Below are 14,651 nucleotides of genomic sequence, written 5' to 3'. Positions count from 1 at the left end.
CCCCCCCCCCTCCCCAAAGAGAAGCTGACAGTGGAGGAGAGAGAGAGAGCAGATGCCGGAACAGTCCTAGAGGAAGCAAGAGGGGTGGGGTCCAATCCTGGCACTCAAGTGGGCAAGCAGGTGGTTGCTGGGAGTGTGGGGAGTGCACCCACGGCGGCGAAGGCAGAGGTGTGGGCACAGGTGGGCACAGCAGACGTCCTTGGTGGTGGCTCTGCTCTCTCCGTGACAGGGGCCTAAGCAAGGGGGTGAAAGAGGGAGTGCTGGAGGCCTAACAGGAGAGCAGGGCGGGGACATGAACAGACTCGGGACGCAGCGTGGCTGCGGGGGGCCGAGGTTTGTGGCCGGGAGGGTAAGAGTAGGGCCCAACGGCCTCTCAGCTCGCGCAGTTCTGTGTCTATGACTATCTGCCAGCGGCCTCTGGAAGGGGGTGGGAAGGCGCCCCGGGCCGCTGGCTACTCCTGTGGCGAGGCACTGTGTTCACACCGTGCTGTGTACTGCTGGAATGGAGTCCGGCCAGACCCGAGGGGTGACAGCCTGAGCCACTGACTCCCATCCCCCAGCCTGGCAGAAAACACTGGGAACGCGCCGAGCCGTCTGCAGTTACCGGCAGGTATCTGGTAAACCACGGGAAAGCCAGAGAGCTTTGCACGCCAGAGGCAGCCTCGCCCCGGGCAGGCAGTACGTTAGTAGCCCCACCCCAGGTACGGACTCGGGAGACCCGGGAGGGCACACGGGAGTAGAGAATGCCGTGTGCTCGCCTGCCCTCCACACCATTTCTGTGTGCAGGTGTAAGGACACGTGGAGCTCCTTAAACACACCCGCTTTTATCTGCAGCGCTGCCCCGCACCCCTGCCTGCTCACGTCCACAGTATCCAGTTCTCAAAAGAAGCCGGGGGCTTGGCCTGAGAACGCCGAGACCCCAGGTAAGTCCAGTGCCCACAGTCATGGCTCACGAGGGGCCATGCTGGGTCTCAGAGCAGACCCGGCCAGTGCATGTTCCTAACCCAGTGACCTGCCACTGCTTCGCCCACCCCCTTGGCATCAGGGTGGCAGCACTCCCCACGCCGTCACATGCCAGTCATTGTCCTGGTCCTCCTACCCCCTCCACACTGCTGCGGCCACCCCCCACCCTGCATTCTCTCTCCCCTGCATTCCTGGTGGTTTCACTGGGAAGGCAAAAGTGACCCCGGGGCCTTCCCCTCTCGTCTCAGCTGTCACCCACGAGCAGGGGTCAAGCTTGGGAACTGTGTATAGCGTAGCCAGGCCGCGTGAGGGTCTGCATGAACGCTGGTCACCACGGAAGACATACGTAAATTTCTGTGTAAGAATGTGTCGCAGCTTTTCCACCAACCCAGTATTTGCAGAGTGCTGTTCTGTCATTCTCCCCTGTTCTTTCTCTCCCAATCCACTTTTTAAATTCTTTTTTCTGTGTATAACAAAGAAAAAGAAATCCCTAAATGCACCCTGCACTTCTTGTTCCTTCCCTTACTGAGGGCTTCCTGAGAGCCAAGGCCTCCTCTTAACCAGTCGGCTCTCGGCTACCGGAGCAGCCTGCCACCCGGATGCCGGAGGCCAGGTCCGGTCGTGCTGAGAGGAGTGGATCTGAAATGCACTCAGGTTAATGCGCAGATGCCGCACTCGGCAACCTGCCCTTCCCTCACAAAGAGAAAAACTTTATAAAGTACCTGGGAGGTGACTCAAAACCACATGCACTGTAACCACCAGAAACCACAGTCCCCCGCCTCCCTGCCCTGCCCGAGCGGAGTTGAGCAGGCGGCAGGTGTGGTTCCAGAAATTCCGTGCTTCTTCACACGGGCTGGTCTTGGAGGGACATTCCAGGACAGTGAACCTGGAATTTATTGCAGTGAGAACGAGAAGGCCAAGGAAAGGTAATTAATTTACTCAGTCAACAAATGCAAAGAGAACGTGGCCAAGTGAGAAGGTTCAGCCGGGAACAGATTCAGTTCTGCCTCCAACCGTGCGTGGCCGTGCCACGTTGGGTAAATGACTTCACGTCTCTCGTGTCAACGTCCTCGGCAGTTAACTCCTGTGTCAGCATGACAACTGTCCTCTACCTAACAGGTACGGATGGACGTGATCACCGACATGGCCTGGGCTAGGTGGTTGGTATGGCCAGGGCCCGTGCTGGACCCCGTCCCAGCCCGGGGAGTGAAGAACTGAGGGAGGTGGAGCAAGCAGAGGAGGAGGCAGAGAGGCGGTGGGCTTGTGCACACAGGGACCAAACATCACAGAGCGGCCCACCCTGCATGCCGGGAGCTGGGGTGCAGGAGCCGGGCGAGGCTGCTCTCCGCAGTGCTTCCCCGCACATGGACAGAGCACTCACTCCCGGAGCCGCCCTTCCAGCCTGAGAAAGCAGGCAACGCCAACCCACCTCAGGAAGTCCAGCTGCTTCAGGAGGCCCGACTTCTCCCGCTGCAGACTCTCCGTCACACGGTACACTTCCCTGGGGAGAGCGAGGACAGAGTGAGGAGGCGAGGGGTGGCCTTCCGGGGAGGACCTTAGCAAAGGTGAGGCTGCACCAAAGGGAGGCTGATGGCCCCTGATGGAGGCCGATGGCGCCCGAAGTGGGTGGGGGGGATCAGAGAAATGTGGCCTCCATCTGGGGTACCTACAGCCACTATCCCCTCACAGAGCCCCTACCTGAAAGGTGACATTATCCTGCTGACAGATGTGAGAGTGGAAGATGCACCCTCACTCTCCAGGTCACATGGACGACCCACGCCCACGCCCCAGGCCTCCTCTAACCTCCTCCCACTAAACCCGCCCCCTCGCCGCCACCTCACACATCTCTGAGTGCTGGAAACGGCACTGCCTCCCCAGGCTCCGAACCTCCCGCCCTACCCAGACTCCAGGGTCTGGAGCCGGCGTTCTCCTCCAGCCCCGACTTGGAGAGTAAAAGCAGAATTTCTCTCCCGTCCTCCCTCCCACCCTAGGTGCTCTTAGAAGCTCTGGAACGATCAGTGCTCTGTCCCTACCTAGATATATGAATTTTCCACTGTTGGGCATTCATTTCTTTGACTTGGAATTTCTCTCTCTTTTTTAAAAGAATTATTTTATTTAACTTTATTTATTTGTTTATTTTAATATGGCCAGAGAGAGACAGAGTGAGAAAAAGTGAGAAAGCAAGCCGCCAGGTCTGGGACTCAAACTGCAGTTGGCCATGTGGAAGCCCAGCGCCCTCAACCACCACGCCACCTGCTGGCCCCAACTTGGAATTTCTGATCTTGGGCGTAACGTAGGGGTTTGTCTTGGTGGTGACATCTCTGACAGCAGGGTGTGCGCGTCTACCATATCGGGGTTGGAGGAAGGGCAGAGAGGAGCTGAAAGGCCATTGTGTGGGTGACGGCGGGTGGGGCAGCGGTGCTGAGAGGCGGGGCCATGCCCGGCGTGTCGCCCTCTGTGTGACTGTGCCACATGGACTCCATCTGTGAAACTGACGCCACCTTTGTGTCCTCTCATCCCTGGCATGGTGTCACCCCTGCTAGTCCTTGAGCTTCCTGCCCAGCTGGGCCCTATGTATGTGGTCACCTGAGACAGTCACACAGTGCTTCACCATGGCAACGGCTTGTGCCACTGGTGGTGAAGGAAAAACGAGGAAGGTGAGAAAAGAAAAACGAATGATCGTTGACCCCAGGGCAGTGGCTCCGTGGTTGACCTGCCAGAGAGAGAAAGGGTGGATGGGAGGTAAAAACATCACCCCCCAGGGGGGATAAATACCCCACAATCCCTTTCCACTCGCCTCTTGGGATTTGGGGCACGTGCACAACGTGATTCTCAAGCCGCCGGGTCTGGGACTCAAACCATGAAGCTGATCATGTGAGATCCAGCACCTTAACTTCCACACCACCCGCCATACTTGGAACAGTTCCAGCCTGCTGAGGGAGAGGGCAGGATCTGCAGCTGGGAGGTGCGAGGACGGATCTCCCCCCGCGGTAAGCTACCCTCTGCTGTGAAACCCGTGTCCAATCCTCTGTGGAACTGCCCGCTCCTGTTTGGTGCTGGGGCCCCTTCAGACAGCATCTGTGTCCTCAGCACACAGCGGGCACGGAGGGGCAGCAGCAACGGGCTGCAGGGAGCCAGAAGAGGAGCCCGGTAAGGGGGCCGGAGGGCACAGAGAAGAGGGGGAGAAGGGAGGAGGGAAGGGGAGAAGGGAGGAATGGAAAGAGAGGAGAAGGGGAGGGAAGAGAAAAGAAAGGGAGGAGGGAAGGAAGAGAAAGACAGAAAGGGGGATGGAGGGAAGAAGAAAGGGAGGGAAGGGGGGGGAGAAGGGAGGAAGGAACTGGGAGGCCTTCAGCACCCTGCGGGGAGAGAGGACAGGAAAACAAAGACGCAGGTGACACTGGGGAGCCTGCCTAGCTCCAGGGTCTGCTCCGGCTCCCCCTCTGCTCCTCGCCCTCCCTTACCAAGTCTGAAATCGCTCTCTATCTGCCCACCAAGGGTTCATAACTCCCATTTCCAAAACCACACAGCTCGTAGCATCAGGTGTGTCCTGCGGCCTAATCAGTGTGCCACTCCCACAGGCTGCCGGGGACGCCTGGCTGGGCAGGCCCTGGACTGGGCAGGACAGTCACCCTTGACCCCTCCACTGGTGCCATTCCTGAGCTGGTGAACACAGCACCCGCATCCCGGGGCCTCAGGGCACTCGGCAAGCTCCTAAGGACTCGATCCCTTAAGTGGCATCTGTGTTTCTTGGCTTTTTCTCCCTTTATAGAATAATTATAAAGGCAATTTACGACAGTAACAGGCTGAATCAAAAAGCCAAGCTCACCTCAGACAATCCTAATTAAGCAACGAGACTTCTCCGGCTCCTGCAGAGCTGCCATTACCAATTATTTTCATTCCAACGTGAGGGAACGCTGTGCATTTCCCATTCTCCAGACTGGGCCCCTGAACCCCTGTCTAGCGCTCTGCTCTGGTTAGGAGGACCCACATGAGCAGGTCCTGCTCCTCACTGGGCCTGGGCCATGGAGCTCGCCTGAGCCTGGCCTGAAGGCTCTGCACTCCCTGCCCGACCACCAGGTCTGCTTCTCCTAGGGGAGGCCGGGAGCAGCTTTCCCTGCTAAGGAAAACGGCTCTGGGTAGTGTCTGCCCGAGGAGCCAGCTCCTCCATGACAAGGTGTTCAGGTCGTCTTTGGGCCTGTCTACATAGCACCAGTCAGCAGTGGAAGCTACACACCCCCACATACACATGTGCACACACATGCATGCGCACACACACATGTACATACCACACACATGCATGCACATACCACATACACGTGTGCACATATCCATATATACACACATACATGCACACGCAAGTGCACGTATATCTACGCATGCACATCTGCACACATATACAAGTATGCACACACGTCTACACACATGCACACACATACACATGTGTGCACACACACACACACACAGGTGTTGGTTTGTCTGGAAAGCTGTGATGCGTTTTTGCTTAGAAAAACACATCATGACTCTCCCGACAACCTAATATGTATACAGGTAGAATCTCCCTTATCTGAAATGCTTAGCTGAAAGCATCTCAGGTTCCGAGTTCTCTTGGATTTGGGAACATTTGCCTAGACGTAATGAGATGTCTTGGGGATGAGACCCACGTCTAATCATGAGGTCCGCTATGTCTCACACACACCCTGTCCATGTGGCCTGACGGTAATCCCATGCCGTATCTCCCACTGCAGCGGACTGACTGGGACCCGCTGCGCAAGGTCAGGCGTGGGACTTCCCAGTGCGGCATCACGTGGGTGCTCACACAGCTTCAAACTCTGGAGCTTTGGACTAGGGGTGCTCGACCTACACATGCAAATATATGTGCGTGCATAAAAATGCGTGCATAGCTATTTGGATATATAGCTTTATATAATATATATTCAATATTTTTATATATTTATAAATATGTATTGTTAATTATATGTATTTATTAATATTTATTGTATTTATTGTATAAAAGCATTTTTTGTTAGCACACTTGGGTATTTGACTAAGTGACCTGTAAAGTCCTTCTAATGAAGAGGTTTTAAAAATCTATGCCTGGGTACTATGTAAACCGAATGGAATCTGCTGCTTATTTATTTATTTATTTATTTTTACAGTTTTGCATTTTTGCCATAAGGTGCTCACTGGAGAGGAACAGACAGACAGAAGCAGACAGGGAAAGTAAGAAATCATCCCCTAAGGGGGATAGCCACACTGCAATCTCTTCTCCTCTATTCTCCTTTCGGGAAAGCCACCCGGCATGAGTTTTGCACCACTGGGTCTGGGACTCGAACCTCAGTCAGCCATGTGGAGGGTCCAGCGCCTTAACCACCACACCACCTGCTGGCCCAACTTACTGCCTTTTGAAGTAGTGATTTGTGTAAGGTTTATGGTTACCTCTAGGGAGCTGCAGTCGGTTCTGTTTTTAGCAGAAGAATGAGATACAGAACAAAATATCTTGTCAAGTGAAAAAATATCAAGCAAAGGTGGAACAGGATGTTACCATTCTGGAAAGGAAAACAGCGTGTGTGTGTGCAAGCACGCGTGTACCTGTGCAGGCGTGTTACACAACATCGCGTTCTCTGGAAGGATCCGCAGGACGCCGTGACTGGCGGCCTCTGGCTGACTGGCAACAGCCGTCATGGTGAGGAGGAAGAGCTGTTTTTTGAGTGTAATCCTTTGGGATTTTCTGCCTGTTCATAAACTGCCTACTCAGAACGAAAGCTAAACAATAAACAGAGCTGCCGCTTGTCCAACGACCTTCCTCTACCTTATGTCTCTGTCTGAGACTGCCTCCCTCACCTCCTCGTAGGATCTCCTCCTCCTACCTCGTCGTCTTCAGAGAACAGGGAAATTCTTGCAGATTAACGAGTGAGTCTGCTCACCTCTGACCTCTGGCCATCCCCTCCCAGCTGCTCTGGAGCAGCCTCAAACTGCGACCTGGCTGGGGCAGCACGGGGATTTCAGAAGCAGTTCTGTCCCTGTTCTCCTCCGCTACCTGCTGTGTGGCTCCGCAGTGGTCAGTACCCCTCTCTGAGCCTCGGTCTCTTCAGCTGTACAGTGCAGACGGTGGACTAGAGCAGCGAGGCCCCTGGGCGGCAGCTGTCGGCCCTCTGCTGCACGGAGGACAGGCTAGGGCTCCCCGGACATGGCAGGCTCTCCTGGGCCCAGGATGCTTTCGCACAGACGCAGTCACAAAGGTTCTGGAGTGGTATCTCTCTTCCTCCAACCCTCCTCCCCTCCCTCTCAATTCCCAGCCTCCAGAGATGGCGTCTCTGGCTTGCTTAATTAAGATAAGACTTCGGGAAGCTCTGATCCTCGCTCTGCCATGGCAGGCTCCACAGGGCTGTGCTCTTCCTTTGCTGTCCTAAGGCGGGCGCCTCCAGACATTGGCGCTTTTAGGACCCCGTGGAATTTAAGAGCCTGAATCCTTACCTCTGTTTGTCATGCTAAACGCTCGAGCTGTACCTGCCCTCAGGGAGGAGGCACTGAACTGACTGCTGTTTCGGTGTCCTTCCCCAGGGTCACCCAGGGTCACCCGGGAGCCAGGAGGGAGGGGCCATGTCGGCCTGTATGTCAGCCACTTGGGGAGGTTTTTGTTTGTCTGCTTTCCTTTTTGTTTTAACTGGAGATACCGAACTAGGGTAAGAGCCCCAATCCAAACACGCTTCCTCTCTTCCAGGCCAGGTAATCCGTCCTAAACGGGACAGAGTTCTGCACATGAGCCAACCTGGCAGCATAATCCAGCCACGGGCCACAGTCACGCCGCAATCCCTTCTCCATTTCTCCACCCCGTAAGTATTTGGGGCATACAGGCACATGTGTCCGGCATGTGTCCCACGACACAGGGACGGGATTCAAACTGCTGTCACCCACGCGGGATCCGGCTCCCCTAACTACTCCTACATGTCTTTCTGAGCACCTAGTACTGTTCCTGGCCAGGCTCGTCCATTGCTTGTCAGCCCTAGGCGATGCTCAGCACAGTACTGACCTGCTCACTAGCCTTAGTCTCCAGGCAGAGAGGTGGGCGTGGTCTCGGGGAGCAACAAGCCCAACTCCCCACACTGTAGCAAGGAGCCAGGGTCCTGGAGAGGGGGTGGCATGCGAGGTGGGGCCCGAGGGCAGCAGGGGGCATGGGAAAGGCAGACTCACATCTCCTTCTCCTGGTGCAGCCTGCAGACCTCTTGCTGGTGGCTCTCCAGCTGCTGCTGAGTATCCTGGAGCTCCTGGGAGATCCGCTCCAGCTCTCGGGCCAGCTCCTGGTTAGTGAGTTTCAGCCTGGCATTCTCGGTCTTGGTTTCACGCGTGTCGTTATGCAGTGCGGCGCACTGGCCCTCCAGCTGGGAAGGAAAGGGGACGGGGGTGCTGAGCATCCTTCTAACCCAGCCACGCCCTGTTTCTCTCACTTGGAGAACAGGGACTGCCACTGCTAGCCCTCGCTGGCCTCCAGCCTACCCCAGCATGGTCCTGCTCCTTCATTCACACGTTCACTTCTGTGGACAGGAAAGAGTTTCAGAGCACATCTCGTCCCTCCCTGAGACCACTGAGCTGTCTAGTGGGAGCTGTCTCGTTCAAAAAGGCTCCTAGCAAAGGGGTTCCACGGTTGTCTGTGTCTCTCATCGCAAAGTCAGCTCAGCCTTGAGATTTAACCTAAGTCCCTCTCAAGTTTCTTTCTTTCCTTCATGAGTGAGAGAGACAGAGACACAGAGACAGAGAGAGAGAGAGAGAGTCGTCTCCAAGAGGGTCTTCATGCTCTGATCTGCCCGCAGTGTTAGCCAACCCCAGATCGTAGGCGTGTGTGTGTTCAGGGAGGTACCTGGACACGAACCCAGAACCTTCCCACGTGGGTCAGCCCTGTAGAGGTTGCATTACTGCTGCGCCGCTGTCCCTCCCCTACTGTCCTCCCACTATACTTCTTCTCCTTGGTCTTTGATTGGAGATGGGGAATAATAAAGTGGCATTCTTTTTTTTTTTCTTTTCTTTTTTTGGAGAGGTTTTTGCTGTAGGGCACATGTGCTTGCCAGACAGACAGAGAGAGAGACAGAGAGACAGAAAGCGAGAAATCATCCTCCAGGGAGAACGGCCACACCACAATCCCTTCTCCTCTATTCTCCTCTCGGGATCTTGGGCACACATGCACAAGCGCCTGGTATGAGTTTAAGCCACCGGGTCTGGAACTCGAACCTCGGTTGACTACATGGAAGTCCAGTGACATAGCCATTACGCTAACTGCTGGTCCTGGCATTCTTCATAAAACCATCCTCCCCAAATTTGAATGCTGATAAGCAATCTATTTATTTCCTTTTGTTCGCTCAGCTAAATGAGTCCAACTTCTTTCATTTAGAGACACTTTGTAGAGTGGCCAGAAACCGCGGACATTCTTACCAGAATAACTGAAACAGGTCAAACAGAATATAAGCCTTTCCTCATGTCACTAAAGCAACTTAAGTAAACACATTTTAATAACTTCCGCTTGCCTTGGCTGGGGTTGTGCTTTGCAGAGCTTCCACGCCTCTCACCAGAGGAAGAATCGAATGAAGTAAACATATCATAATAAACTTCATTTAATGAACACGGCCAATATGGGGAGCAGGAAACAGCAAGGAATTCTGTGTGATTCTCAAGAGGCTCTGGTGTCATCAGGCAAGCACGCAGTAATTAAATCAAGTGGCAATCATTCATTCGAGGGATCACTCTAACTGGTAAGAACGCAATGCGTAACAGAAGAGGAAAAGGAGTCAGAGAAGCAGGGCGCGCTGTGGGCAGGGGACAGGAAGGCGGCCGGCAGCTTCCAAGTTGGGATTATCCTGCTGCAGAAGGGACGGGCCCCACGTCCCCCGGGCAGCAGCGGCTGTGGGACCGGCTCCAGCCTTAGCTGGGGGATCTTGTAGCACGGTTTAACGTGCTGCTAAAAATAGCCCTGTCCATTCAAACGGAAGCAATGGATCTGGGTCTGTCCAGGGCTGGATCCCTCCCAGCCGGAGATGAAACCAGACAGGACAGTGGTACCCTGGCCTCTCTCCAAGGAGCCCTTGTCACGGAGAGGAGGCCACTAAGCACGAGTTTGTCTGGGGAAGCCATCTTCTGGGGGTCACGCCCAGGCTTTTGGGGCCCCAGCAACCCCACCCTGCAGAGTGCACCCCCTGGTGGTGCAGGTACGTGAGAGAGTGGCGTCTGCGGCCTGTATTCCCTCCGCGGCGTTCTGGGGCCGTCATGAAGGAGGCCAAGGAACTCGTCCAGGCACATGGGCAGACAGCAGACAGACAGACAGCGGGAGGTATCCACGGCCAGCCTGGAGGGCAGAGCCCTGTCGCAGCCTCCTGGCAACGTCGGGGATCCCGCAAGGCGCCTTGAGCCTCAGTTCCACCTTTCTTACGCAGGAGGAAAGAAGCAAATTCGGATTTTGGCTTTCTGGTAGCTCTGGGGTATAATTATATGAAAATGTCTGCAGATTTCTTGTGGGGGGAGTTCTTGGAAACTTCTGAAGTCAAACACCTGGCATTGGCGAAAGAAAGCTTTCTCGGGAGCATCTGTGTTTTGAATTGCTACCTTTTGTATAACTTTCGGTGCCATTCAGATTTTAAAAAAGCTTTCAGTGAATGGCAGAAGTGGGCAGAAGCCAAAGACAAGAACGGAGCAAAGAGCCAGGTGTCCCGAGGTCGCAGCGGCGACGTACCCGCTTCCGCTCCTGGATGAGCTGCTCCAGCTCCCGCTCCTTGCTCGACAGCTTCTGCTCCAGCTCCTGACTGCGGGCCTTTTTTTTCGCTCTGTGTCCTGTCAAACCCAAGAGACATGTGGGCACAGATGCTTTTTAATTGTTTTTAATTACAATAAAGAAAAAGGAAACCAGGCCATCCAGTGGCATGATGGTTACGGTGGTCAGATCCCAAACGGCCGACTGGGTGGTTCCAGACCCGGACCCAGCAGGGTGTATGTGTGCATGCCCAAAAGCCCAAAAGGAGAAACGGAAGAGAAGAGACTGTGGCCTGACCCTCGTCCACGGAGGGGATGTCTCGCTGTGTCTCCCTCTCTCTCCAGAGTGAGCACACGTGTCCTGCCCACTGCGCCTGGGTCGTAGATTTTGTTTCACCTTAAACCAACTCCTTGTGGACTTAGGCCAAGGTCTTGGAGACCTGCCTTTCAGCCAGTGAAGACCAAGTGAGACAGAGAGGGCACAGGTGCCAGTTAAGGCACCACACGCACTTCTAGCAGGTGTGACCTCGCCCGATGACCAAGCGCCCACGCACCCCCGCTTTCTCCCCACCAGAAGAAACAAGGCCGTGCCAGGCAGGGGTGGAGTGCTGGAGAGAGAGAATGGCGCGAGCATCTCTCAGGCCTCGGTCTCCTCTGTAAAGGGATGGAAGGAGAGATCGTGACCGCTAAGACCTCTTCCAACTCACACACCCTGTTCCTGCCTGGCACTGTCCTTTTCGTGGCGAGGGTCTGGTACTCACGGCTCTGCCAGGCCCTGCTCCTCATTCCGTCTCTGCCCTGGGCCTCATACACCCACCCCTCCTGCCCCAGACCAGGGCTCCCTGCAGATGCCGAGGCCTTACCGATGCAAAAGGGAAGGGACCCAGCTGTGGGTCAGTAGCGAAGCACGTGGGTCAAGATGCCTAACACACTCACACAGCCAGGTCTGGGCCAGGGCCCTGAGCGGGGCAGTAGGAGACTCAGTTCTAGCCCCTGCATTGCCCAGCAGACTCGGGTCTTCTGGATCACCATCTTGTTCACAGAACTGAAACAAAACTATGCAGGCTGCCTGCAGCACTGCCCTTGTCAGGAGGCAGGGGAGGTGCCGAATGTGAAGGAACCACCGTAACCTCTACGGAACTCATGGGGAGTCCTGAGCAGCTTAGGGAAGCTGCGCCGTGGGGTGCCCTGGGCCTGGCTGGCCCGATAGCGATAGCAGCTGCAGTAGAGGGTGGAACACAGCTGTGCTCGGCTCCAGGGCCACAGACACCCCTCTGTTTCTAGGCTCCAAGGCTCAGGATGTGTTCCTGGCTTGTCCGCAGGTGTGGCCTGGCACAGGGCACTCTGGGAGAGCCTGTGAGTCTTTATCTTAACCACATGCAAGGGCAGAGGGAGGATTGATTTCCAGAGAATGGGCACCAGGGAACCCTCACACACCCTGGGGGCTGCTTATGGAGCAGGCACCCCGGGGACTGTGTTGGGGACAGAAGGTGGCTCCAGACTCCCTGGTGGTGCTGCCATCCCCGCAATGGGCCTGTGGAGGGTCCCATAAACCCTGCTGGGACAGAGCATCGAGGGGGCCATCGCCCCGGAGTTCAAATGCGAGTGGTCAGGTGGTTCTCCCAGGGCAAACTGGTGGTGAACAGCCAGGATCCTGCCAGAGAGCCCCGCCTTCTCCAGGACGCACAGCAACTGTACCGTCACTGTCCTCCCCTGACCGCCAGGGAAAGCCCGTGCACCAGAAGGCGCAGCAGCAGTGCCAAAGACACCGTCACCGTTTCCCCGTTCATGCAAAGAGCAAGAGTCCGTGCCCTGAGCTCCGAAGGTGCTGGGTTCTGAGAAGGAAGGAGGGAGCGCAGGGGGTGCCATGGCCAGGGCATCGCAAGTCCTGTGGGTTCATCCTTGAGTTGTTCCTCTGACCTCTGCCCCTCCTCCCTCAGGCCTTGTGCCTTGGCCCACCTTTGCCTCTGGAGCGCGCACGAGAGACAGAGACAGAGAGAGACAGAGAAAGAGAAAGAGAAAGAGAAAGAGAAAGAGAAAAAGAGAAAGTACCCCTCCCCAGTACCATTCCATAGGGAATGGCTGGCTATGCCTCAGTCCTTCCTCCTCCACCTCTCCCTCCTTTTGGAAGTTTGGGCATGCACAAATGCCTGGAATGTTTTTCTTTTACTTTTTTTTTTTTTTTTTGGAGAGATTTTCACTGTAGGGCATGTGCGCTCACCAGACAGACAGAGAGAGACATAGAGACAGAAAGCGAGAAATCACCCCCCAGGGGGGGATGGTCACGCCGCAATCCCTTCTCCTCCATTCTCCTCTCGGGATCTTGGGCACGCACGCACACGCGCCCGGCGTGAGTTTTAAGCCACCGGGTCCGGGACACGAACCGCGGTCGACTATGTGGGAGTCCAGCGACATAGCCATTACGCTAACTGCTGGTTCCCTTTTTCTTTTACTTTTTAAAATTATTTTTTAAAAGGTTTTTGCCTTAGGATGTGTGCACTTGCTGGAGAGAAAGACAGAGACAGTGAGAGGGAAAGTGAGAAATCACCCCCAGACGGGATGACCACATTGCAATTCCTTTCCTCCACTCCCCCCTCCCCCGGGGGCCTTGGGCACACATGCACACACGCCTAGCTTGAGTTTCAAGCCACTGGGTCCGAGACTCAAACTACAGTCGGCTATGTGGGAACTCAGTGACTAAAACATTATGCCATCTGCTGGTCCTGCTCGGAATGTTTTCCAAGCCACTGGGTCTGAGATTTGAGCCACAGAGTCTGCCATGTGGAACCCAGCAACCTTAACCACCAGGCCATGGCTGGCCAGCATGCCTCTTTCTTTAGGTAGGACCTTTGGCCCATGGGCATAGCCTGGGTGGAGGAGGCAGAGCTTGGCCCCCTATGGACTATGTCATGTGGCAGATCAACGGCACTCCGTTACAGGAGGGAAAAGGCTGCTCTTTCCAGAAACTACTTCTGGCCAGCAGTGAGAGTTCTGCCTGCCATGCGCTCGTTCGGCTGTGCTGGAGACCGGGGACAGCACAATGTCTTCAGACTCTACAGAGAGTAAGAGGATGGACTGCAAATGCTGACAAGCCTCCCGAGGGCTCCAGCTGGAAAAGCACCGACTTCTCTGCAAAGCGTTCTGAGGCGCTCAGTTTGAGGCGTCTGTGATAATAAATGGAACAGTGATGTGGATAGTCCAGAGCAACGTGAACCGAAATGCTGGTTCAAGGGGAGGGGTCATGACTGCAGCCCTGGCCTAGCGCTGTGAGGCAGGGAAGCCACGATCTAAACGAAGTCTCTTCTGCAGAGACCACCAAGTGGGGAGTCCAGAAATGAATCATGGAGTTTCCTGTGGTTTTTCTTCTTTTAATGAACATGCTGCAAAAAGGCCCAGCTTAGTTTGGCAAAGGTCCTGGCCTCCCAGGGTCGCAAAGCAGCAGGGCGTGGTGAGCGGCTGGTGCCGGGCCAGAAACAAGGCATGTGAGTTCTGTACTTTCTCCTGTGGTCTCCGAGGATGGTGCGATTGGTTTTTCTCAGCTATGAAATGTTCTAGTGTCTAAGGAAACAGGGTGGGCAGCATGGGCTCCAGTGAATGTCCCCTTAGGAAGCCGGTAGGCAGGGGGCATGGGCTGGTGCGTTCGTAGAGACCTGCCGTGCAGGGTTAGAAACCAGCCACATCAGACCCAGTGTTCAGGCTGCCACAGCCGGGCACATGTCACTGCCGTGTTTTCTTGCGTGTTCACGCGTGTTCTCTTACTCACTGACTCAGCGTCTACCTGCTGAGCGCTGGCTAGGCCCCGGCATGTCTAGGCGATGAGGCTACCTTAGTAGGAAGCTAAAGACCCCTGCTCTGGGAGCTTCCCGCCGGCAGGAGAAAGCCGCGATCAACAGGAATAAGCGAGTCGATTCTGCATCATGTTTGCAGGTGACAAATCCTTGGGAAAGCAACAAGGC

General features: G+C 55.3%; 1 protein-coding gene across 7 annotated transcripts in view; it reads right to left on the bottom strand.

The window, feature by feature from the left end:
• Positions 1 to 14,651, bottom strand: part of CRACR2A (calcium release activated channel regulator 2A) — a 141,375-nt gene that overhangs the window by 43,043 nt on the left and 83,681 nt on the right. For 6 of the 7 annotated variants that reach the window (XR_003548446.1, XR_003548447.1, XM_027769678.1 and 3 more), the window contains exons 7-8: positions 8,155 to 8,342; positions 2,393 to 2,464 (exon numbers count right to left, since the gene is read on the bottom strand). Coding sequence is in view for 5 of the 7 variants with exons in the window: in XM_027769678.1 (XP_027625479.1) it covers positions 2,393 to 2,464; positions 8,155 to 8,342 (260 nt within the window). In the remaining 2 variants the exon portion in view is untranslated. Of the gene's footprint in view, positions 1 to 2,392; positions 2,465 to 8,154; positions 8,343 to 10,678; positions 10,768 to 11,049; positions 11,057 to 14,651 lie in introns of all 7 variants that reach the window. The other variant, XM_006172036.2, reaches the window with a different exon arrangement.

Source organism: Tupaia chinensis, unplaced genomic scaffold (assembly GCF_000334495.1).
Source record: "Tupaia chinensis unplaced genomic scaffold, TupChi_1.0 Scaffold150288_1, whole genome shotgun sequence".
Taxonomy (NCBI): Eukaryota; Metazoa; Chordata; class Mammalia; order Scandentia; family Tupaiidae; genus Tupaia; species Tupaia belangeri.
The sequence above is the reverse complement of the archived record's forward strand: the minus strand, read 5'-3'. Positions and strand labels throughout refer to the sequence as shown.